General features: G+C 42.5%; 2 protein-coding genes across 2 annotated transcripts; one reads left to right on the top strand and one right to left on the bottom strand.

Moving 5' to 3' along the window:
- Positions 1 to 1,039: 1,039 nt before the first annotated feature.
- On the bottom strand, positions 1,040 to 15,286 carry CCT3 (chaperonin containing TCP1 subunit 3). Its single transcript, XM_016221598.2, has 14 exons — positions 15,181 to 15,286; positions 12,741 to 12,802; positions 11,982 to 12,032; positions 11,828 to 11,890; positions 10,755 to 10,851; positions 8,177 to 8,294; positions 7,497 to 7,683; positions 6,644 to 6,793; positions 5,314 to 5,446; positions 5,020 to 5,101; positions 3,581 to 3,761; positions 2,539 to 2,784; positions 2,129 to 2,260; positions 1,040 to 1,365 (listed from the first exon to the last, which is right to left on the bottom strand). Exons 1-14 carry the CDS (start codon positions 15,209 to 15,211, stop codon positions 1,261 to 1,263), a joined length of 1,638 nt encoding a protein of 545 aa, XP_016077084.2. The 5' UTR covers positions 15,212 to 15,286; the 3' UTR covers positions 1,040 to 1,260.
- Positions 15,210 to 20,363, top strand: TSACC (TSSK6 activating cochaperone). Its single transcript, XM_087828175.1, is given in 3 exon segments — positions 15,210 to 15,253; positions 18,947 to 19,089; positions 20,146 to 20,363. Coding segments are annotated over 3 exon segments (405 nt in total).
- Positions 20,364 to 25,835: the final 5,472 nt, after the last annotated feature.

A 25,835-nucleotide genomic window follows, 5' to 3' on the forward strand; every position in this document is an offset into this window, starting at 1 on the left:
GTCTGTGTGAGGATTATATATGCAAAGTGACTAGGACATGCCTATTACATAGTAGACATGATTATTCTATCTAGTATTCAACTTAACACAACTAAGTCCTGAGGTCAGGAAGGAGATAAAGGCTGATTGTATGAATTCTAAGGCCAAAGGGTGGAAGGCCCAATAGCCAAGAGGAAGGACATTGAAGAAACCAAAGGCTAGGCCCAGGGCCACTACTCAAGTTTTTTCCTTGATAAAAACAAAGCACAGTCCTGGCCAGTCTGGCTCAGTTGGTTGGGCATCGTTCCATGCACCGAAAGGTTGCCAGTTCAATTCCTGGTCAGGGCACATGTCCAGGTTGCAGGTTTGATCCCTGGTAGGGGGCCTGCAGGAGGCAGCTGTTAAGACGTTTTGCTCTCACATCAATGTTTCTCTCCCACTCTCCCTCTCTCTCAAAAACCAATTTTTAAAATCTTAAAAACAAAACACAAAAAACAAAGCACAAAATGAGTTTTAAATTCTTTTGTTTCTGCTAGCAGGGAGGGCAGAGTCGTCCTACCGTGACAAAGCATGCCCTGACAATGAGCCAACAGGTCGAAATATAGATTAGAATCAGTAAGAATATTGGGAGAAGGCAGAAAAAAAGAATTCCAGGTTAAGATGGGAAAGATTCTGAAAGCTACAGGTTACAATATGAAAAACAGACGCTCTACATGCTTTAGGACACATGCCTGAGCCCTAGAATGAACTGGGTGTTGCTCTACATACAACCACAGATGAGGAACATTCATGGTTCAGACAGGTTCCTCCTGTTCTTTGGGTGGTGAATGCAAAGTGATGCTTCTTTAAACTTTACAGTATCATCCTTTGAACTTCAAGTCTTTCCAACCAGCATCTACTGAGAAGCCTGAAGAATATCCCTTCAACAGGCAAATAAAAACACTTAACGACCCTATTCCCATCTCCCTTCCTCCCCAATAAGGTGTTCTGCCTCTTCCCTCTTTGCCCGGAGGCAGAGATATGACCCAAGGTTGAAAAACACATAACAACCATCTCAAATGACTTAGATTTAATCATCGGAAGCAAACTAAATGGAAAGCTTACAATAGAGAAGAATTACATGTCAGTGCCTTTTGCAAACTGAGCTGGGATAGAAAGGGACTGGGGCTGCCCCTCAACCTGATCCTTTCCAAACAAAGACATCCACAGTGTCCCCGGCGGTCTGGCTCAGGGAAGGGAGAGACTGTTGGCTCTGTGTGTTGAGGTCGTCTTGCCCACCACTCACTCCTGGCCAGCATCAGGAGCCCCACCTTGCCGGCCCTGGTCATCGCCCTTCTTTTTGTGGCCTGAGACGATGTCATCAATCCGAAGCAGCAGAACTGCAGTCTAGGAGAAAAACCACAGCCCCAAAAAGATCAGCAGAGAAAGACATTTGTTTTCTTTTAGACACTATCACCTAGCTCCTCCTACACAATTACCATTTTATCTGAAAGCTACCTTTTCAGAGTTTTGAATGTAAAATGCAGTTCTTCCTAAGCTAGGAATGCAGCTTGTGATGTTACCTTGCTTTTTTGTTGTTGTTAATCCTTATTCGAGGATATTTTTTCCATTGATATTTGTTTTTGTTTATTATAGTGGAGTATGAATATATTTCTTTACTAGGACTCTCACAAGACTGACACATTAGCAGTCTTTCTGATGTGATAAAGAATATATACACCTGACCCACACTGTAACAGGTTTCCACTGATTTTTAGAGTGGAAGGAAAGGAGGGTTGGGGGTAGGGAGAGAAGGAGAGAGAGGGAAAGGGAGAGACACATCGATGTGAGAGAAGACACATTGACTGGTTGCCTCCCACACAGGAATAGAACCTGCAACCCAGGTATGTGCCCTTGACAGGGAATCAAACCTGTGATCCTTTGGTGCATGGGCCAATGCTCTAACCACTGAGACACAGTGGCCAGGGGACCTCGCTACTTATATGAGCTAAAGCTTAGTAGGAGAATGGAATTCCTCGGGAGATTTTTGGGGGAATACTCTGCCTTCCATACCCCACATACCCCACTGCCACTTCAAGATGGGATCGAACACAATGGTTTCCGGTTACCTAGGAATAAATGGTATAGCATATGCCTTAGGGTGCCTCACCTCCACTGCTGTCTTATATGTTTGCAGTTTCACAGCCAATGGCTCCCAGATGCCCAGTTCTTTCATGTCCACCAAAGTACCTGTCTCACCATTTACACCCCAGGTCTCACAGTTTTCCTGGGTATGCTTGGCCTATAGTTGGAAAAAGCATAAACAGTTAGAGAGAAAAACACTGGGAATAAATAAGCTAACAGGGAACATTAGATATAAAACTAAACCAAAAACACTGGATTGGTAAGGAAGGGATAAGAGGAAATGGCAATAACAACAAACAAGGCAAAATTTAGAAGCAGAGGTATTAAGGAAATAAGCTATAAAGAACTTGGATAGACAGATGTCAACCATCCCCTTAAGCCAAAACAGCTTTCTCTACCCCATCAAGAGAATAAATAGCATGGAAGGGAACTCACCCGAAGGGAGGTAAGTAGACGAATCGTGCTGGCACCACAGTTCTGGATAAGCGTACGAGGAATGACCTCTAAGGCTTGGGCAACAGCCCTGTATGGCCATTGCTCCACGCCAGTCATGGCCTTGGATTTTTCTGTCAAGGCATGGGCCACAGCCATCTCACAGGCCCCACCCCCTGGCACCAGCTGAGGGTCCAGGAGAACGTTACGGCACACCTGCATGGCATCCTGGAGGTTGCGTTCTACTTCCTTGGGAAAGCAAACAGATAGCATGAAGCAAAAGTTTGATGACTCAGGGACAAACCAGAGGCACCAAAGGACTTCCTGACTGCCAAGTTCAGTAAACCACCATGAAGGGCAACTAAGAGAGATCCTTGGAGTCCCTACTGTGCAAGGCAGATGCTATTTATCTTGGACAAACACAGTAACTACAACTGCAAAATGACTGGAGTGGGGAAGGAGATGTAACTCTGTGAAGTTAGGCTTCTTACTAGCTATGTTCCTTTGGGTAAGTTACTTAACCTCACTGAGGGAAAAAAAATAATAATATTTATGCCCTGGCTGGTGTGGCTCAGTGGCTAGGGCATCGGCCCACGCACCGAAGGGTTGTAGGTTTGAGCCCCAGCCCTGGTCGGGGCATGTGGGGGAGGCAACCAATTGATGTGTCTCTCTCACATCGATGTTTCTCTCTCTCCCTCCCACTCTCACTCTCTCTAAAAAGCAGTGGGAAAAATATCCTCGGGTGAGGATTAACAAAAGAAAAGAAAGTAACAGTTATAAAAATTTCAACTTAAAAAATAGGAAAGCAGTGGTTGCCAGAGGCTGGGGAATAATGAGTCACTGTTCAATGGATATTGTCTCAATTTTGCAAGATGTGAACCAGCAAAAGTTATGGAGATCTGTTTTACAAGAATGTGAACATACTTAAAAAATACAACAGATATGTTTGGCTACAGATCAAAATTAAATAGCTATACATGGACAACAGGGTGATTTTAAGCCCTCTGAGAAACTTAAGATATTCAGTCTTCCAAGGGTGACTCACCGAGAGAATCTCTTTGCTGGCCCCCCGAAGGAGAATGGTACAGGCCTTGGGGTCTTTACACTCAGTGATAAATGTGAAGTACTCATCTCCAATTTTCTTGATTTCCAACAGGCCTGCTCCTGTCCCAACATCATCCTCTCTCAGTTCCTCTGGTCGGCTGACTATCCGGGCCCCACAGGCTCTATTGATTAGATGGGGGAGAAGGAGGAACTAGATGATTTCAGATACTTTTACTCATTCCCCTAGTCCCTAGGGTCTGTGGCTGGGGATATGGGCAAAAGTAGATCGCTAGAAACAATGCTACCTAACTAAAGGGGTCTTGGCTACCTCATGAAATAGATTTTCAAACCTCTATAGGAGCAGTTTCCTTAAACTAATATGGCTTTATAAATAAAAGTGTGGCCAGGTTAGCATGGCTCAGTGGTTGAGCATCGACCTATGATCCAGATCATAGTTCGATTCCCAATCAGGGCACATGCCCCGGTTGCAGGCTCGATCCCCAGTAGGGAGTGTGCAGGAGGCAGCGGATCAATGACTCTCTCATCATTGATGTTTCTCTCTCTCTACCTCTCTCTAAAATCAATAAAGACATATTTTTTTAAAAATTAAAATAAATAAAAGTGTGCACACCTAAGGCAACTACTATAACCAGATATCGTTTGGACAAATGAGTTCTTACACACATCTAACATGTACATGCCACATAATGGCCATTTCTAGGTAGGATTCATTTTGTACCACCCAGTTAGATTTCAAGGCCAATAATAGGACTCTACTAAAGACGATACAAAAGCAAGCAAGGAGGATGGTGAATAAGTACATAAGTATATGTTTGACCCAATTTTAATAAATGTAGGTCCCCACTCATGGGCATGTAGATAAGAATCGACTAAGTATGTGCACATATTCCCAGAGTCATTTCAGAGCAAGCTGAAATACAAAATTTGATTTGGATCTATGATATATTCTGTGATGTTGGGGCAGGCTTATCTTTTTTTCTTTCTTATAAATTAGCATTAAAAATTATTGGTATCTGAGCACAGACATCAGTGCAGAAGTAGTGAGTGCAATCTAAAGTTGCATTAACAGCCGCTGAGGACCAATCAAGGAAACTGATGGTTCTGCTATATTTTGAGCTAATTAAAAACAGGGTACTCTGTAATGGACCCCTACCAAGGTAGCAATCACACACGTCTAAGTATAAGCTGGTCACTACTGGTAAGGAGCACTATAGAAGAGACTCATGCAGTAGACAGTTGTTGAACCAGATAAAGGATTTTGGAAAACAGCAGACAGCTAAACCCAGGTACTCCCACCTATAATTGATTTGGCTGACTATATTCTATATTAGACCTTTTCAGGTAAGATGACAGCATTATGAAGCTACAAAATAGAAATGAATGGAAAGGAAGAACCTTATTTTTACCTGGCCTACTCACCTGGCAATGCGATTATTGTCTGTCTTCCGAACTCTGCGGATGGCTGTGATATTGGCCCTCATGAGGTAGTGCTGAGCTAAATCTGCAAACCCAAGAGCAGAGATGTCAAGCTCAAAACCAGAACTCCTGGGTTCTGAACTGGTTTTATTCTTAAATCCTCAATGTACCCTAACCATCATGTTTAATTCTATGCCAATATAGGGTGTGTGTGCGTGTGTGTGTGTGTGGGGGGGGGTGTGATCACCCACCCTCTTCTACATCAACAGTAGGCTAAAAAAACGAATTGAGTCCTACCTGAGATGCCCTTTTCAGTGATGACCACATCAGGCTTCATATGAATAATGTCCTCACAGAGCTGTTGAATGTATTCTTCTTCCATTTGGAGGATTCGGGTGAAGTCTTCCTCTCGTGTGATCTCAATGTCAGTCTGTGTGGTGAAGAAAAGTCAATCTGATTTAAAAATCTTGGCCAAATGAGTTCTTACACACATCTAAATGTACGTGCCACATAATGGTCATTTCTAGATAGAATTCATTCTGTACTACCCAGTTAGATTTCAAGGCCAATAATAGGACTCTACTAAAGATAATGCAAAGGCAAGCAAAGAGGATGGTGAATAAGAACATAAGTATATCTCTGACCCAATTTTAATAAACGTAGGACTAATGTCTTATTTGTCCCTCTTTCCCCCCACTCATGGGCATATAGATAGTCAACAAAGTATATGCCCATGACATTTCAGAGTAAGCTGAAGTATAAAATTCTATTTGGATCTACGATACATTCTGTGATGTTGGGGCAGACTTATCTTTATAATTAGCATTAAAAATTATTGGTATCTAAGCACAGGCATCAGTGCACAAGTAGTGAGTGCAATCTAAAGTTGCATTAACAGCAGCTAAGGATCAATCAGGGTCATTCCAGCTACTATGCTCCCTCCACCCACCTCTCTCAAGTATCACAGAATAATGTTAAAGCCATAACCTGATACTTCTATAAGCTAAACTGCTCTAGCGATCCTTCATTTAAATATAAAGCAAATAAAATCCAAAGACATAAGGCAATTAGTGGAGAGTGTGGCCTAATGTCTCTGACCACTCAGTTCAATGCTACCTCTATCCTGTCAGTGTGCACAGTAATTCTGGGTCTGAACTCTTCCATCAATGAACTGATTCTTATTTGAAATCCTTGTTTAATAACCTCCAACTACGTTGTTTTCTACAAGAGCAATGGAGCCTTATGAGCCTCCTGCCCTCTTGTATTTCTTCTTTAGTACTTGAAAACTAAATTAATTCCTATTCTATGTTCCACTGATGCATTAGGAAAGGTGGCATGGTAGTGTGGATATGAGGCCAAACACAGCTGGATTCAAATCCTGATTTGGCCAGTATCGGCTACATTCCTCAATCAATTAATCCAACTTCTCTGAGCTTTAGATTCCTCATCTGTAAAATGGAAGTCAATACCAACCGTTTTATAGGGTTGTGGTAAGAATCAGAAATTACATGTAAAGGTCAGTAATTGACACGTAGTAGGTATGTAATAAACGTACCTTTATTCCCCCAGTACATATTAATAGTCAGGTTCTTAGATCAACTTTAAGGAATAGAACCAGGAACCTTACCTGGCTTTCTCCTTTCTTGTATTCCAGGGAAGAATCCAGCAGCACAATGCGAGGGTTCTTGATATAGCGCCGCATTCGTGGATGGGTCACATCTTTGTTAATCATGACTCCACGTAAGACACACGAGTCTTCAATAATACCCCCAGGTATCTGAGCAAAAGATCCACTTTAATCCACAACCAGGACGAGACACTTTTTCAACTCTCTTCCCAAAAGCTCATCTTTCCCAAAGGACCACTATTTTGGGTTTCTAAAGTATCTTTCTTTCATGAACCTCAAAAACAAATACTGTCATAATCACATTTTTCCCCCCTCTAGGACGCACATCAATCTTGGACTACGACACCTAATATGAAGATCAGTTGAGATTCACAGATACTCAAAGACTGACAAAGATTTAATAAAGGGGCTCAGATCTCTTCTACTTCCTGAAAGATATTCCAACAGAATTTTAGGCTTGGGGCTCCATCTACTGGTCACAAGATCTTAATGCTACTTTTTGACCTTAAATTAGTAGGTAGACAAAGCATTCTGGGGTTTATTAACAGTGTATATTGTAGAGCCCTTCTTTATGTCCTGATTAAGTGTATACAAATGCACAAACATGTGAAAACCAATAAACCTTTCCCTAGCCCCTATAAACCTTGTACTGAGACAGCAGTGAAGGTAATAGAATTATTTTATGAATACTCCCTCTCCCCCCCAAGTTTTAGTTTTTCAGGCAGCAAATATTCTTCTTCCTAGTTCTAACTATAGAGGTATCTTGCTCTGATTTAAAGCTATTTCCTCCACAAGTGGGATGACTCATGCTAGTAAACAATTTGTCTCCAAAGTACTAATTCGAAGGGTTTACCTTTTCTACCCTTGCATATTTCTTGATGTCAATCTCCTTCCGACCATTCTCCTCAAACTGCACAGTTTTGACAGCATCCAGGGCAATGTTGCAAGCCAAAGAGGACCACCGACTGATTGCTTTGGTAGTAATGGAGCTGTTGATAATGTTCAGCATCATATCTCGGTTATTGGTGTCGACCGGAGTACTGGAGAAAAGAAAAACAGGTAATATGGTCAACAAGGGCCTTGGATATTTATGAAAGTCCCTCATCTACATCTCAGTAACTATAATAATGGGCCAATAGGCAGAATCAGGAGTATCTGTTCCTTTGTAAGAAAGTGAAAGTGACATCAAGAAATCCTGTCCATCCCTTTGCCTTTTCAGCAAGATTACAACTAACCCATCCCTGGAAGGTGTATCAAATCCCCAAGTAATCTGTTCCCTCCTCTGACAACTCTTCCACTCTTACATATAGACCTTACAGTAAAATACTTTGTTCTTCACCTTCTGCTTCAACCAAATAAAAATTCTAGAACTTTTAGAACTTGGGTCAAGACATGTTTGGTCCTTGAAACCTGACCCCTAGCAAATTCTGAGAGTTCCTCTTATTAATCAGCACTGGCCCTGGCTGGTATGGCAGATCATTCTCTCAGGACTCCCATATTTGATACTACCTGTTTTTGGTCCTTTCCCAATACCTGATTTTCTTAAGGGTGCTGATCATGTCATCCAATGCCTTTCGGTAAGCACTGATCACCACTGTTGGGTGCATCTGCTGCTCTAGGAAGTGCTCAGCCACAGAGAGCATCTCCCCTGCTGAAAAAGGATACAAACACCATAACGTTTTAAAAAGTACCTGAATATAAAGGCAACTTCATTATGCTTCTAGAGATATCTTACCTTTCTTCCTAAAATAGACAGGCCATTTGGCTGTTAATACTACCCCAAATTTTACACTTTGTACAAGATAATTCAGAAAGAAAATACCTTTATCATACATATTTTAAATGATCAAAGATTGATCCTAGGATTTACTTATTCTCTTCATATAACTAAATATGTTACCCATTTTCTAAACAAAAGGAAAACATTTTTCCAAAGACTCTAAAACAGAAAGAAAAATACATAACAAAAAATTGACTTCCTATCTCAACACCTAGGATGAAAACTGCTAATACTAAAAATAAAAACAAAACACAAAAACCTTACACCTGGAAGAATACCTAAAAAAAATGTACAAAATTTACCCTCTGGAAGAGGAATTATTGGTAAAATGTCCCTTTCTTTTAATGTGTCTTTACTTTGTAATAGAAACACAAAATAATACATAAACACACAAGCTTGTTTCTAAAAAAAAAAAAAATTTCACAAAAGAAATGTAAATATTTTTGGTCAAAAAGCCCTTTTCACAAATTGCTTATACTACCTGCCCACAGGCACTAGTTTTTAAAACTTACACAAATGTGCCAAAGTTCGTATGTATACTCCTTGTTATATGCTCCAATTTTTGAATTCAATACTTTATAACTAATTCCTAAGTGACCACCATGTATACTGAAAGATAATAAAATATTTAACAAGATGTTCAAATAAGTTAACTTATTAGAGCCATGGCCAGTGTTTCTCAGTGGTTAGAGCGTTGGTCTGCTCACCCAAGGGTTGTGGGTTTGATTCCCAGTCAAGGGCACATACTTGGGTTGTAGGTTCAATCCCTGGCCTGTCGGGGTATGTGCAGGAGGCAACCAAACCAACCAATGTCTCTCACACATTGATGTTTCTCTCCCCCGCCCCCAAGAAATCAATGGAAAAATATTCTTGGGTTAGGATTAACAAAACAAAATAATAATAATAATAATAATAATAATAATAATAATAATAAAGATGTGATTAGTTGGTGGTGAAGTAAATTTCCCACTTAACTCACCATTCTCAAAATGCAGTACAAAGGCATTCTAGAAATAATTTAAAATGTCCCCCCCTTTAAAAGTTTATATAATAATTTTGTTGTAAGAACTCTTATTTTTCAGGGATGTAGGCCAACGCTATAAATTGGCATCTCTAATATATAGTTCTTTTCTCATTTCCTAACATTGTTGCTGCAATCAGATTTTGAAAAATGAATGCTTCTGGCCCTGGCCAGTGTGGCTAAGTTGGCTGGAGTATCATCTGGTAAACCAAATAGTGGCAGGTTCAATTCCCAGTCAGGGTATATACCCAGGTTTTGGGTTTGATCCCCAGTCAGGGCATATGCAGGAGGCAGCCTGTTGATGTTTCTCTCTCACGTCGATGTTCCTCTCTGTGTGTCTCTCTCTCTCCAAAAATCAATTAGAAATATTTAAATATGTTATAAAAATTTCACCAACTTAAAATTTATACAATAAGTAAAAGCAATACGCCAAGTCTTCAGAAGTGATCCCTTAAGAAGTGGAAAGATTAGTCATTAAAAGTTGAACAATCAAGATTCATTTTCAAGATTCCATATTTGTCAATTTGACTACTCACTAAAATTTGTAACACCGAAATAGATATTTACATCACTTTAATGGTCACTCACAGACATGTGCAGAGATGAAAAATGTGAGTCACCCAATGAATTCATTCCCAGGTGAGGCTGAATAAGACAACATTCTGCCTTGTTTTAGCTCTCACTGTAAACAAGTATCTTTTATGTGATATATTTAGTACCATGTTTTTCACATTTTTGTGCATTTTGTTGGTGAATTCAGTTTAGAATGGCCCCCAAGCAGAGCACTAAAATGCTATTTAGGTTTTAAATGCAAGAAGGCTGTGATGTGTCTTATAAAAAAAAATATTAGCTTTGTTTAGGCATGAGCTATAATGCTATTGACCTTGAGTTCAATGTTAATAAGTCAACATTAGATAAAATGTCTTTAAAACAAAACAAGAAACACATAAAATAAGGTATATATTTATCAGCTGAATGTCTCGCAGGAATCTAATCCCTTACCTCCCCCAGGAGTGATGGTTTAGTATTCACTAATTCAGTTTGTGGTGACTTTATAGAATACAACTTACTGTGACTGATGAGAATTGACTGTATTTTACTCAACCAGATTTACACAGCTCATCCTATACTACTGACGAATATTTTATACTCAGCTGGAGAGAATACATAATTAGCCATCAAGTTATTTAAATATATGTAATTAGATTGGTAACAATTTATTTCTTAAAATATGACACAGACATTATTCCTGGCAAAAATCTTCCCATTTCAATCCAATTTTCCTAACCAATCTTCCATTCTCCTCTTACCAAGAATAATTACTGATGTGGTCCCATCCCCAACCTCTTCATCCTGTGTCCGGCTAATTTCAATCATGGACTTGGCTGCTGGATGCTGAACTTGAATCTGAAAAGAAAAATGTAGACTGCCAGTAGAAACAACACTACTCAAAGACTTTTTAATCCATTCTGCTTGACCCTAACTCTTTTTTAAAAAATATATAGATTTCAGAGAGAGGAAGGGAGAGGAGAGAGAGATAGAAACATCAATGATGAGAGTTGTCATTGATTGGCTGCCTCCTGCACGCCCCCCAACTGGGGATTGAGCCTGCAACCTGGGCATGTGCCCTGACCAGGATTTGAACTGCAATCTCCTGGATCCAAGGTGGATGCTCAACTGCTGAGCTATGCCAGGCCGGGCTTGGCCCTAACTCTTAAGCTTCTTGCTTCCATACTTCCTCCCCTTTCCTTTGTTGTACCATAGTGTGAAATATTAAAAATGGTCCCTCAAATATCTAAGTAAACCACCTTTCTAACTTCCTTTCTTTTTAGGCAAAAATGTATTATGCTAACTGAACTACTAAAGTTTTTTGAGAACAGTATCTTTTAGCTTATTTACTGGGAGCACCACTGTTGTGGTTGAATTATGTCCTCCAAAAGGACATGTGGAAGCTCTACCCTCTGGAAACTGTAAATGTGACTATATTTGGAAATAGGGTCATTGCAAATATAAACAAGATGAGGTCATAGGAATATTAGTGTAGGCTCTAAATCCAACCATTGGTGTCCTTATAATGAGAGACACAGAAGGATGTCATATGACAACTAAGGAGGAGACTGAGTTTACAAACCAAGGAATGTGGTCAACCATCAGAAGCTACAAAAGGAAAGAAGGATTCTTCCCTAGAGCCTTCAGAAGGAGCATGACACCTTGATTTCAGATTTCTAGCCTCTAGGCTATGAAAGAGTAAGTTTCTATTACTTAAAGCCTCACAGTTTGTGTTAATTTGTTCAGGCAGCCCTAAGAAAACTAATCATCTACATATATCTTTATGGATATTTTATCATATCAAATTGTTAGAAAGCATAATGAAAAGTCATACCTCTCGAAGAATGGCATTGCCATCATTAGTCATCACGATGCCTCCCATTGGGTCTAAAAGCATCTAGGACAAAAGCAGAAGTTATATTTCAGTGTTCCAGATAACAGAAAGGGAAAATCTGTAGTCGAAGAGTTTCAATAAGAAATAAGCCTACCTTCATCATGGACTTGGGTCCCAAACATGTTCGGATGATATCTGCAATAGTCTATTGGGAAGAAAATAAAAAATATGTAAGCACAAATCAGAGGATGATGTGAGTGTGTATGCTCAGAAAAGGGGCATCAGTGACCCACAGAGTCAGTGTTTTAGCAACATCCCATCTAAAGTAGGGTTGGCAGCCTTTTAAATATAGTATGCCTATGGCTAGATTCTAGACCTTGTTTTTCCCTTTTGGGAATGCTTTCAGGGTAGATATAGAAAGAAATGACTTTTCACAAGAAAAAAGAAGACATGCTTTCCACAGCTTTAGTTTTCCAGTAGTCCACATAAATGGAAATCCATGTCTTAGTATTTCTTTCCATAATAGTGGCCTCCACACCATACTAAATCAGATTTAGGGCTATTTCATTCAAAAGATATTAAATACCTATTTGGGATCTACAGTGGCACTAAGAATACAAAAGTGAATTAATACAGCCCTTCCCCTCAAGTAACTTATTCCAGTATTGGAGACAAACACATATAGAATATAAAACAATATACAGCAATGGAATTATGCGTAAGTTAACATGAGAAAACTATTAGGCCTAATTCAGAATGGGAGGGCTTCCTTCTCCCTACCTCCATCAAGGAACTGTCCTGAAGGAAGGGAAGTCAATTTTTCCTCTGCCTAATTGCAAACAGATACAGAATAATAGGGAAGGCAGCTGGAGGAAAAACTACTACACTTTAAATAACTTCAAAGATATGCTACCTTGGCGGCATTGATGTTTCCAGATTGAACTTTTCTTCCAGATTCACGCTTTGTGTTCTGGCCTAGAATAGGTAAAAACAAAAGACAACAGCCCAGGATTGTCCCATTGTATGTAAGCTATTTATTCCCCAACCTTTGAAAATAAAAACACACAGGTTTCATGGGTGCATATGTAGATTAAAGTTTACAGAAATTGTATATTTTAAGCCCTGGCCGGGTAGCTCAGGTGCTTAGAACGTGGTCCTGATATATCAAAGATCCCCAGTCAGGGAACACACAAGAATCAACCAATGAATGAATGAATAAGTGGAATAATAATGTTTTTCTCTCTCTCTCTCCCTTCCTCTCTCTCTAAAATCAATAAATTTAAAAATATATATTTTTAAACTGTACTTCAACCCCTGGTATACTAAGAAACAACCCATAGACCCTCAACTTTGGAATCATGGTCATCACTTTCCCTCTAACCAAACATTCATGTATTTACAGCAAGGATTCATAACCTAAGATCCATGAATGGGCCCCAGTAGGAAAGTGAAATCCCTGTGATTATATGAGAATATGGGAGATACTGCATTTTTGTCTGGAAAAAGGATCTATAGCTATCATTGAATTCTCAAAGGGCTAGTGAGCCTAAAAAAATACCAATCACTGCCCAGCCAGGCGTGGCTCAGCGGTTGAGCATTGACCTAGGATCCAGGCGATCGGGGTTCAATTCCCGGTCAGGGCACATACCCGGTTGCGGGCTTGACCAATGACCCTCTCATCATCGATGTTTCCATCTCTCTCTCCCTCTCCTTTCCTCTCTCTGAAATCAATAAAGATATATTACTTGATCAATGACCCTCTCATCATCGATGTTTCTATCTCTCTCTCCCTCTCCTTTCCTCTCTGTGAAATCAATAAAGATATATTAAAAAAAAAAAAACACCAAAAAAAACAATCACTGCTTTATGTAAAAAGAGTTTGGGGGTTCATACTTTCCTACTTGGATAAGGAGAATCACATTCCTGACAGTTATTGATAGTGCCTCCCCACTGTGCTGTGGAATGAGAATACACTCTTTTAAAGTGTCCCAGTTTGCAAGATACAGTCACTCAATGCTTGGATATAAGAAGAATGCCTCAGTAACCCATTCACTATCAGTTAAGAGCTGTGTACATATTTTAATAGGGAGCCAAATCAGTTATAGTCACTAATGCCAGGGATTAATGCAGACCCGAAAAGGCCTTCACAATGCAGCACCACTCACCCCAGGGCCCTCTCAGTGGAGACAATCCAGTGGTTATAACCAAACCAACATACCCTCGTTTCCCTCCTCTCCCCAAATTATACATTCCCTACAATTTAAACCTGTAAAAATTTCAATCCAGTCCCATCAAATCTAAACGTTCACAATTCTCAGGACTTAGATTCCCATTTCAGGCAGTAGTAGTAAGTAAAATCCTGCGTGAACCCTTCTTATGGATTCATCAGAAAGGTTTTTCTCTGGGTTAAGTGAAGTTTTTTCTGAAAACAGTTATTTCCCAGGTATAGAGAAAATGGATAAAATCTCTGAACGGCATTCAGTATACAGAAGATGGCAAGCAAGGGAAAATGGCTAGTTGGCCATCTCAGATGGTCTTGCAGATGTCACACAGAAGTTACACACAGAATGGAAACACACCGGGGGAAGACAATGAAGGAGGTACTTATTAGTCATAATGAAATTTGGGATGTTCCCAAAGGGTAAAGAGAACCAGCCAAGAAATTTGGGAAAACTCGAGTTGGTTAATGGGAACGATTACAACGCAGGGGACACTGAGGGAGTAATTACATCTCATCTCAGACAGACGAGAGGGAAGCAGAGTTACTTCAGGAACAGGGAGGGAGGGATTGCTGAGCGGAAATTCAAGAGGGCTGTTACTGAAAAATGACCAAAGATACCACTTGCTATTTGCCAGGCACTCTTTTAAGCAGTGCACCTATTTATTCATTTGATCCTCGCGATCCTACGGGGAAATGCTGTTAACCCCAATAATAAAGACGGAAACACTTAAGCAATATGGCCGTGGCCACACCGGCTACCAAGGGATGGACCACGGCAATAAAGCTAGGCCAAACTAAAAACACCATTATTCATTTACATACACACTGGAAATCACGTAAGGAAGAGTGCAGGGGAGGGGGGGGGTGAAGAACGAAGGCCGAGCGGGAAGGATCCCGGGGCGAGTAGCCGTAAAGACAAGGAGCTGGGCGAGGGGAAGGGCAGTTTGCGTTTGGGATGACGGGACTGGGTTAAGGGATGACAGGAAAGCGGGAGAAGGGGCATCCCAAATGAGAAGGATGACTGGAAGGCACAGTAGCCGGACAGCGGCGGGACTGGACTGTGGCAACCCTGAAAAGTGTGGCCCGAGAGGGGAAGAAGCGGGGTTTCTTCCCCGGCTTCCCCAAAACTCACTGAGCACGAGCACGGGACGATGGCCCATCATGGCGGCGCGATGTGGAGCCCGGTACCCGGAGCCGAAGAAACAGTCAGAAGCTTCTGGAGAGGGAACCTGAGAGAAGACCAGAAAACGTTGCCTTCTCAGGGCTTACACCTAAAATGCTACTCTCCGGGTCACCACCAATCACCGCACCCACCTCATTGACCGACACGAAAATAGGCCAATTGACATCCTTAGCCCCGCCTCCTAGCTAGAACGGCAGGGGAAGCTAGGTAGAGAGAGCGCGATGATGGTAGCGGAGAGCCCTGGCGCTTGCGCAATAAGGTGGCCGCTCCCGTCCGCGTGCGGCGCGAACGTCGGCGCAAGCGCCAAGGCTCCGGCACTCGGCCTGCACGCCACTGCGCATGTATTTCAACTACAGGGTGGGTGCTGGGGTGGAGGCTTTCAATAAAGTACGCAGGTAGGTCAGTGGACTGGCTTGCGTCTCAGTTTCTCTCGGGCCGCAAAAGTCGAGAAAGGCGTGACAGTTTCCACAACCTTTCCAGCCTTTGCAACGTGAAGGAATCAAGGGGTGGGACTTCAGTAGCCCTTGAGGGAAGACCTCCCTGGTTGGCTGCGGGGGGTGATGGTAGTTGCAGTTCTCCGGCTGGGGTAGGCGGTAACCAGCTTTTCCTGTGGGCACCCTGGGAGTTGTGGTTTATTTCCTCTGCACTCGTTGCTGTGCGTGGACCTTACCCTTCTTAGGCAAATGTTTTATACCGAGGCTGTGAGTGGTGCCAGAGGGTGATGGCTTACTGGCCCCCCGAATTATTCAAAATATTTTCTCAAGTTCCCTGTAGGGCTTTGAGGTTTTCTTTCTCCATGATCATTGCCTTCCCTACCCTCTTCATCCACTCAACTGCTGGTCCGTTGGAGATGGCTGGAGCCAGAGCTTTTAGATTCCTTATACGAAAGGAAAAGGCCTGATACTACAGAAGCTAAACGTGGACAGAACGCAGAGTAATTGCCCGTTCGTAGGAGACTGTTAAGGTTTGGGTTTAGTTTGTGTGTGTGTGTGTGTGTGTTTTCCAGAAAAAAACGGAAGCAATAATAATGGAAACAGCTGTTTTTCAAACTAGTGAAGGGACCATAAGAGCACAAACAATTCAGGAATCACTTATATTTGGCCATGAAATAGAAGCGCACACCCTTTCACACTTTTTCCTCCCCAAATTGGAACAGCCTGAGATCTGCTAGAGAGAACTTATGAAATTGTCAATAGTAAAATAATAGCCCAGGTTGTTGATCATGTAATCCTATGATTCTTTCCCAGGCACCACACCCGTTGGTGTTCAGATGGAGCAACATACTAGTCATCCTACTAACAGAAAAGGTGTGTGTTGGAGGCCCTGCTTCCCTTTCCTTAAAAGCCAGACCTTAATTGCTCAGCATTTGGGAAATTGATTCTAGTTGTATGTATGTTTTTTTCCTGTTACTTGATTAGTTGGAAAGTATTTTTCTTTCTTCTGCATTTCCCATTAAATGGGAACGTTACTGTATTCCCAGTGCCTAGGACTGGATCTGTTAGATAATAAATGCTCAATAAATATATGTCAAATGAATATAATATTTCTCCTTTGTATCTCCTCTTAATACTTTGAACAAGATTTTGTACAGGGATCCCAGAACACATAGTGTTGACTGGAATGAACACTCAGTTTGAGTAGGACAGTACCACTGGTGGCCAGGGAAATGCTTGAGGCCATCTGACTATCCACTTAACTGTGTGGAGCAGATTACTTCAGCTGAGAGGCCTACTATGTCATAGTATGGGCATCAATGAACTAGCTCTTTTCGCAGAGTTTATAGGCTTGGATTTGATTCCATCACTGCCACATACTAATGGTGGAATCTTGAGCAGATTTCCTAACTTAAGTTTTTTCAAATAAAATGTGGATAAAGCTACCTACTTCAGAGGGTTATTGCGAAAAACATATAAGATAATATATGTAGCCCGGCTGGCATGGCTCAGTGGTTGAGCATCAACCCATGAACCAGGAGGTCACAGTTTGGACTCCGGTCAAGGCACATGCCTGGGTTGCCCGCTTGTCCCCAGTAGGAGGCGTGCAGGGGCAGGCGATCAATGACTCTCTCATCACAGATGTTTCTATCTCTCCCTCTCCCTTCCTCTCTCTGAAATCAATAAAAGCATATTTTTTTAAAAAAGATAAGGTATGTAAAGCACCCTTTGGAATTTTCTGCCACCTTTTGCTGCACAGAATAAGAAGAAGAGCTGCAAAAACCAGGGCCTCGGGGACTGAAACTGGGGATTCAGTGCCTGTAGGTATCTGTCTATCCATCTCTCTCTGTGTCTTCAATCTTTTGCTTGTATCTGCTTACCGTGACATGTTGGCCAAATTCAATAGCTTTCATTGGCCCCAACTTTACATCTTCCCAGCATAGCAAATCAGAAGAAAGCAAGATTCTGTGACATAGAGAATGACTCTGGCCCAACTTGCCTCATGTGCCCCTTGGATCAATCACAGTTGCCAAGGGGGACAGGATATCATAACTAGTTCACATGCCCTTTCCTGTTGGGGAGAAGGACCTGATGCAGTCCCCCTAGTATGGCCTGAAATCTAGGGAAAGAACAGTATCCTAGAGGAAGAGTTGCTAGGTAGACAAAAATAACATATGTCTTCTATAGGACTCGTCGTCTTCCTACAAATCAGTTTTTCCTTCTACTTTAACTATTTTTGCCCAAGGTTATCTCTTTTCCCACATAAGTATTTCTTCCAATGTCCAACTCATTTTAATGCCTGTAGATTAACTGAAATACAATTTTAATCATATTTCCTAATCCTAAAAGGTCCGATGGCTTTCCATTGTGTTCAAGAGAAAGCCTAAAGGGCCTTCTGTGACCCATCTTGCCTTCCCACTCTCCCTAACCCTAATTCTGGCCAGTTTCCCAGAGCTCATCATTCCAGCAATATTCTTGCTCCCTTGCCTTTGCTCTTGCTCTCCTTTTTTCTCTCACTTAAAATATCTTTTCCACTCATCAAAAGCTTCCTGTTTTCAAAGTTTAATAAATATACTCCACCTGCCTGGAGTCATCTCTAACTATTGTACTCATATTGATCTCTTCCCCCTTTTCAAAAACATTCCTTTTTACATTTACTCACATATTTCATATAACTGAAAGATAAAAGGCCTAATTTTCATACCAGAGTGTCAGACTCATTGTTTATGTCCTTGTGTTGTTATATCACCATTTCCTCAGCATCTGATTTGTTTTCCTAACTAGATATTAATAAGAACTTGTAAACGGTAAGCAAATTAGATTTTAGTTCACCCCATCCCTGCTTGGTTTCTCTTAGGCCCACTATGGTTTCTTTTTGGTGTGTCTTATAGATCTTTCCTTGAAGCTATTCAGGACCACGGCCTCAGTATCTGCATTCATAGACCAGCTGCAGGGATCTAATTAGAAAGGCCAGCCCCTAGCTGGTTTTGCTCAGTGGTTAGAGCGTCCGCCCCGCACTGAAGGGTCCCGGGTCCGATTCCCGGTCAAGGCATGTCCCTGGGTTGCAGGTTGGATCCCTGGCCCCAGTTGCAGTGCATGTGGGAGGCAGCCAATCGATGTGTCTCTCTCACATCAATGTTTTTTTTTCTCTCTTCCTTCCTCCCTTCCACTCTCTCTAAAAATCACTAGAAAAAATATCCTTGGGGGAGGATTAATAAAAAAATAATAATAATAAAGTTTAATTAAAAAGACCATCCCTTGTTCGAATGAGCTCTGATAAGTGCCTCTGCTTTTGTTTTAGCCAAAGAGGGAGGTAATGCTGTGCTTCTTTATCGAGCCAAACCCTCCCCCAGCTTTATTAATCTTCAAGCAAGTTCCCCACCACCTACTTTCCTGAACATCCAGGCAACAAAGCTGCCCTCAGGTAAGGATGCAGGGAGGGTTTCCCAAATAGACTCAGCTCGGGTGGGGGTGGGGGTGGGGAAGCAGTGAATGGAGGAGGTGGCCTGAGCTTTCTCCTAATGTCCTAGTGCCAACTCTGGGTCAAGGCACCTTTAGATTTTTTATTGGTAGCTTATTGATTATTCAGTTCAACTGACTTCATTTTCTTCCTGATCTGATTGTGTTATTTTCTTGCTTATTAGCACCTTTATTAGACTAAGCAGGAGACTGAAATGAAAATTTTATTGCTTGCTAGTAATGTTTGTTTGAAGGTAGCCAGGGAAGGAAATAGTAACTATTAGCTCAGTTTCTTTGAATTTCAGTTATTCATCGTCCCCTGGAGAAATTGGTGAGTATTTACCATACCTGTGGGGTGCCTAACAGGGCACTAGACAGTCATGATCCCTGTTTTTGAGGACCTCAGAGTTTAACAAAAAACACAATAACAATAGATAATAACTACCAAGGTTTAAGAGAAGCTGGCTGCGTATAATGTAGTTGAAACATTAGGAAGAAAATGGACTGATGCAGCAAGATTGGTTGAAGTTAGATAACAAGAAGAACTTCAAGTCTCTACTAATGAGACACTATGTCAGGCAAGAGAAGAAGGCTGAGGCTCACTGAGTTCTTGAAAGGGAAGTTAGGCCTCACTTCCAGATCACTTCATTCACTCACTAGGCACTCTTCTAGGTGCTGGGGATACAGCAATGAACATATCAGACAAAAATCCCTACCTTCCAGGAGCTTACATTCTAGAAGGGGGGCTTAGACAATAAAATAAGTAATTACAAAATATGCCATATGATCATGAATACTATGGGGTAAATAACACAAGGGAAAAGGTAATAAATTCCAGTGATTGGTTTCAAATTAAAATTGAATTGGCAGGTAGGCCTCACTGAGAAGGTAACAGCTGAGCAAAAGTGTGTTTGGGTTGATTTGTGCCTAGAAAGATTAGGGAGGATCATCTTCTTGGAGCCCTTCTCACAATGACAAAATCTCTTTTGTCTCCTTTTTACCTCCATTGCTCTTCCTTCAGGAGCTGACCACAAGCCCAAGGAATGCCCAGGACTCCTAGAATGTATTTATGCCAATCTCCAGCTTCAGACACAACTTGCCCAACAACAGATGGATATTTTGGAAAATTTACAAGCATCTATGACACAACTGGCTCCTGGGAAGAAAAGCAAGAACTCTTTTCTCCCAGCCTTAAATCGCAATCTGTTGTTAAATCACCTGCCTTAATTCAGTAAATGAATTGTGAAACAAAGTTATTGTGTATGTTTTTCCCCTCTGTCTTCCAAGTATACCTCGGTGGAATTTGGGCATATACAAGGTGTGTCAAAAGTAGGCTTATAGTTGTATGTGAAACAGAGTTTATTTTTGTATTATTATTTATTAATTCTTGTATTACTGTCCATACGAACAACTAAACCTACTTTTGACCCACCCTGTATATTCTACATATGGTTGGTTAGTTCACAAGTTCATAATAAGTGCTCATAGAGTGCTAGAAGGCTCTTCTTGTCCCTAACCCTGAGCCTGACTTCTACAGCTTTCTGTAGGCCTTTAGTAAACTAATTCCACTGTGACAACAGGGACCAATTGTGCCCCCATCTCTGAGAATAAGACCTCCATTCTCCAGGTGAAACAGCCCCAGTTTTTCTGATACCCTCCTGTGGTTTTCATCTGAACCTGCCTCTCTGTTTATTACCCATCTTAGATATGGCAGGTAACCGTACCAACTGCAGTAGAGTTTGGGAAGGGAATCTGTCAGTTTGGAGGAAGAAACTGGCTGCATGTGGGCAAGGGTCTTCCCATCCCCTGCTGGAGAAGAGGTTTGGCAGCTAGAGGTGGTGTGTGTGTCTCTGGAATTTCCTTGACCACAGGTGAGTTCCTCAGGAATGGGAGGTTAAAGGTTGATAAGTCAAAAGGTCTTAAGATCTAGGCTATTCTTACTAAATGCTATTCTTGCTAACTGGCAGAATGTAGCACAGTATTTTGCAGACCAGCTGTAAACAGGAACTCAAGGGATAAATGTAGCCAAGTGCAAAGAAGAAATCAAAGGATAAATGACCAAATAGTGTATATAAGCAATGGTTAAGCCCCCCTTCCCAGAGACAGAGCTTTGGATATGAAATTCTCTGTCCCTTTTACTTGCTACAAACAGAACAACATTGCACCAACCACATCTCCTTTGGATAGAGCACCCCAAGGGGTGAACCTCTTGAGTTTGGTAACAGACACTCCAGGCTGCTCATGAAAGAACAAGGGACCTGATTGTACAGTTATGCATTCCTTTTAGTTACTTCTTTCTTCATTCATTCATTCATTCCACAAGCACTCACTGAACATCTATCTGGTACTGTGCTAGGCACAAGATGAAGGGAAGTTAGACAGGACCCTGCCCTGGAGGCGTTCACAGCCTACCCAGAAAGCTACATCAACAATTTGTTACAATACTATGTCATAATATAGTAATAATAGCTCTTTTTATTGTTTTTTTCTGTGCTGGTCACTTAACACATGTCATCCTAGAGTCACACCTGTTATCACAGCTGGGGAGTCTCCCCCATTTGCCAAGACAGCAGTGGGGGAAGGTTCTTACACTGAATGTGCCAAAAGCTAGAAAGATAATTGAATAGGAAAGAGAAAAAAAAAGCCCTCCCCTCTCTATCCCTGTAAGAATGTGGCCTCCAGCAGGTAGAGAAACTGGTCTTTGAGACAGGAGTCGGCCATTCTCCCAGGTCATGTGGCTGCTGCATAAAACGTCCTCCCTCTTGCAACAGCACCTGTCTCACGAGTTTGGCTTTCATTGTGGCAGGCAGCCAAGCCTCCATTTATTGTTCGGTTACACTTTCTGGTGACTCTGCTGGGACAGCGTGGACCTCTGTAAGTCCTGGAGGGCTCAGGCTGGGGTCCTGGCTGCCTGCAGCAGGCTGAGCCGGGAGAGCGGGACCCAGGGGGCTTCCCAGCAGCTGCGGGGGCTTTTCTCGGGGAATTGCCCTGCACTCCTTCTCAAGGCCTCAGCCACCTGAAACGCTTGGCTGGTGAAAGGAAACAGGTTTTGGGGGAGCAGACAAACTCCAAGACTGGGTATGTTGAACTGGGTGCACACCGGGGGTCCTCTATCCCCCATCTCCAAAATACCATCACATTGGGGGGTAGGGCTTCAACATATGAATCTAAGGAGAACACAAGTCAGTCCATCACAGCTCCTTTCTCTCTTATCCCCATATCCAATCCTTCAGTAAACCCTGTCGGTTCTACCATCCGAGTATATCCAGAACCTGACTGCTTCTCACCTAATCTACTGTTACCACTACCACAGCTCTGGCCTGATTGTTCCAGTGGCCTCTGGACTGGCTGCCTGCTTCCATTTGCCCCTACAGTCCATGCTCCCCAGGGATCCTTTAAAATAATTAATCAGATAACATTATTCCTCTGCTCTTGACCCCTCACTTGCTCCCCATAATCCTTACAGTAAAGTCCAAACTCCTTACCAGGGCCTTAAGTCCTACGTGTGCTCACCTCACTCTAGCCAGACTGCCCCCCTCCTCCTCAGGGGCAGCTCATTGCTTTTCCCTCTGCCTCAGAGTCTGTGAGAACCCCCCTCACTTCCTCCCCATCTCTCCTGAGGCCTTCCTTAGCAATACAGTCTAATAGCACCCCTGCCACTCTGTCCCTCACTCAGCTTTGTCTTCTTTAAACCTTTTATGACACTGTTTATCTATTGGTGTGTTTATTGTGTGTCTTCCACACTAGAATAGTGGCTCCCCGATGGCAAGGACAATGTCTATTTGTTCAGGGTTGAAAGTAGGGCCTGCTTGACCTCGCAATGGATGGCTCAATAAATAGCTATGAAATGAACAGCTGAATGGGTAGGACTTTGCTTAACAACATTAAGATCTCATATTCTCCCCTGTGTCTCAGGAGCTGGCAGGGCTGCAGGAGGGAGAGCTGGAGCAGACAATCCACTCCCCTAAATGTGCGCTAGAGGGAGCCAAGTTCTCCTGTGTTCATAGTCCAGTTCAATCCCTTTCTGCATCCAGGAACTGCTTGGAGCCAGCACCTCTTGTCAGACCCAAGGACCCATCTCACCACTTTCATCCCAGGTCCTCCTGCCCTGCTGTGCCAGGTCCCCCACAAGGCCCTGGGAAGAGAGGATGGGCTTTCAGCCTTTATAACTGTCCTGTCCCTGGTCATATGTGAAGAACATTTTTGCTCAGCTGCTCCCTTTCCAGAGAAGTGTTCATCAAAAAGTGTCACTCATGTTTGGGGAAGGCAGGGAGGGAGCAAGGGTCTAATCCCTGGGTGCCTGAACAACAGCTCCTGGCAGAGGAGAGCAGGAGGGCATGAGACAGCCCTCTTGGCTTGTCCAAGGTGCAGTGTGGTTTTGGTTGGCTCAGTGGTGGTGGCAGGATCCTTGGAAGAACTGAAGAAGGGAAGCTGGGGTGGGCATGTAGCTTTTTATTTCCCTACTCCCTTTAACTGCAGTCACATCCATATGGCCCGTTCCTAGAAGCAAGCCCACCACACCTTGGATTTCCTCCTGGCCTTTTCTCTTAAGGGGCCCAGCAAGGCACTTGAGAGTTAACTGAACACACTTCTTTTTATTTCCAAAACTAAGGCCTGAGGGCCAGTTTTCCCGTGTCTATACAGTGAACGAAAGTTCTCCTAAGGCCAGTAGCAGGAGGAATGGAAGGGAAAGAAATAAATGGTGATACCATTTATTTATTTATTTGCTTGTTTGCTTTTTAAATCCCCACCTGAGGACATGGTTAGAGAGAGGAAGGGGGGAAGAAGAGGGGGAGAGAAACATTGATCGGTTGCCTTCCATATGCTCCCCGACTGGGAATTGAACCTGCAACCCAGGTATGTGCCCTGACAGGGAATCAAACCTCAACCAACTGAGACACTCTGGCCAAGCGCCATACCATTTATTTACAAATTTCCTTATTATAGCCATGACTTATACTACTGAAGATAGTACTATACATCATGAGCTTTGGTGGGCATTAGTCTTCACAACAACCCCTGTGGGGTTGTGGGGTAAGGTAAATACTATTATTATATCCATGTAACAGATGAGAAAACTTTGGTTCAAGGCATGCTGAGTAACTTATCCAAAATCGTTTTTGGACAAAGCTGGGAATCTCACCTGTTGCCTCTCTATTTAAGGCCATGCTCTTACCTTCTGCACTTTGCTGTGCTTCAAAATTTTAGTGCTCAGGAATTGACCACAGAGCCCCAACAGGACAGGCAAGAAGCTGAAGCAGGGTGCTGTCAATCTTCAGGATCTGAGACTACATCTCATCCAGTTTGACATCCTGAGAACAGAGTGCAGTCCTGTTTCGTTTGATGGTGACAGACAGATCATGAAGGACACCCCCCCCCCCGAAACTAGCACAACACCTAGCACACAGCCGGAATGCAAATGGAATGTGTTAAATGAATGAAATTTTTGGTTTGAGATCATTGCCATCTGACAAACTTTTTTCAATGTACTGTCATTTTTATTTTACATAAATCTGATTCTGACAATCTTTTATGTGGAGACTAATATGGTGAACCTCTGGGGAGGAAAAAAATCACATTTTATTTTTACCATGTCATGTATGTAAATACAACAATATTTTGCATAGTGCTGCAGTGGCTTTCAGGAGAAATTGAGATCTGGGGTTTGTCTACCCCCCAAAAATGGGCATCGAAGAGCTCTCTACTATAATCTCTTTTCTATTTTCACACCAGAGTGTCAGACAAAAAGGAATCCCTCTTCGCCATCCCAGTTGTAAAATTAAGCCAGGTCTCAATGTATGCATCACTTCCTCTGAGAAGCCTCCCCTGACCTCCCCTACCATGGGTTAAGGCCCCGCAGAACCTGTATCCCCATTGTAGTCCTCTGCAGAATGACTGCCTACCTATTCATTTATAGCCCCCAGATGAAGCTCCACCCACCCAGAACTGGGGTTTTATCTTGTTTCACTGGATTTCCAGTACCTGGCACAGTGCCTGGCACATAGTGTATGTTTGTCGAATGAAGGAAGGCTCTGCCTGTCCCAAATCTCCTCTACTTAAGAGCTGTTATGTCACTGGAGCTGTTGGTCTGATGGCCCTTTTTGAATGTGCTTATCCTAAGCCCCTGTCCCCTGTTGCTCACCCCCTCTGGTCAATGACAGGAGAATGCTTTGAGATTGTCTGCCCCCTCCATCTGTCCTTGTCCTCAGAGGCATGTGCCCATTGTGTGTTCCAGTTAGTGACCCATTTTTCCTGTCTGCTCGGCCATTAAGAACATTAATAATCACATCTGTTGAATGCTTACGAAATGCTAGAACTCTACATCAGTTATTTGGAATCCTCATAGCATTGCCACAAAGGGAATATTATTACTCCTATATGTAAGGAAACAGACTCAAAAAGGTCCCAATGACTTGCTCAAGGTCATCCAGTAAAAATGTGGTGAATGAATGAACGAATGAACAAATGTTTTAGCAACTCTGGTGCTTTGCTACTTTTCTCTTTTGTTCCCCATAACACTGAAGATTGTTCATTGGAGCTAAGGGAGTCAAGTGGGTTTGGGATTTCTAAGCTAAAAGAGCAGGGAGGAGGTGACCCTGATAAAGAGCAGCTCTGAGCAACCCCGAGTTACTCAGTAACCCGAGCCCTGGTCCCCATGGATGGTCTGGCCAGGCTGGGCCAGGGCAGGCAGCAGACGCCGGTTCCCCTTGG

The sequence above is a fragment of the Miniopterus natalensis genome, chromosome 19 (genome assembly GCF_054644295.1).
Source record: "Miniopterus natalensis isolate mMinNat1 chromosome 19, mMinNat1.hap1, whole genome shotgun sequence".
NCBI classification, from domain to species: Eukaryota; Metazoa; Chordata; class Mammalia; order Chiroptera; family Miniopteridae; genus Miniopterus; species Miniopterus natalensis.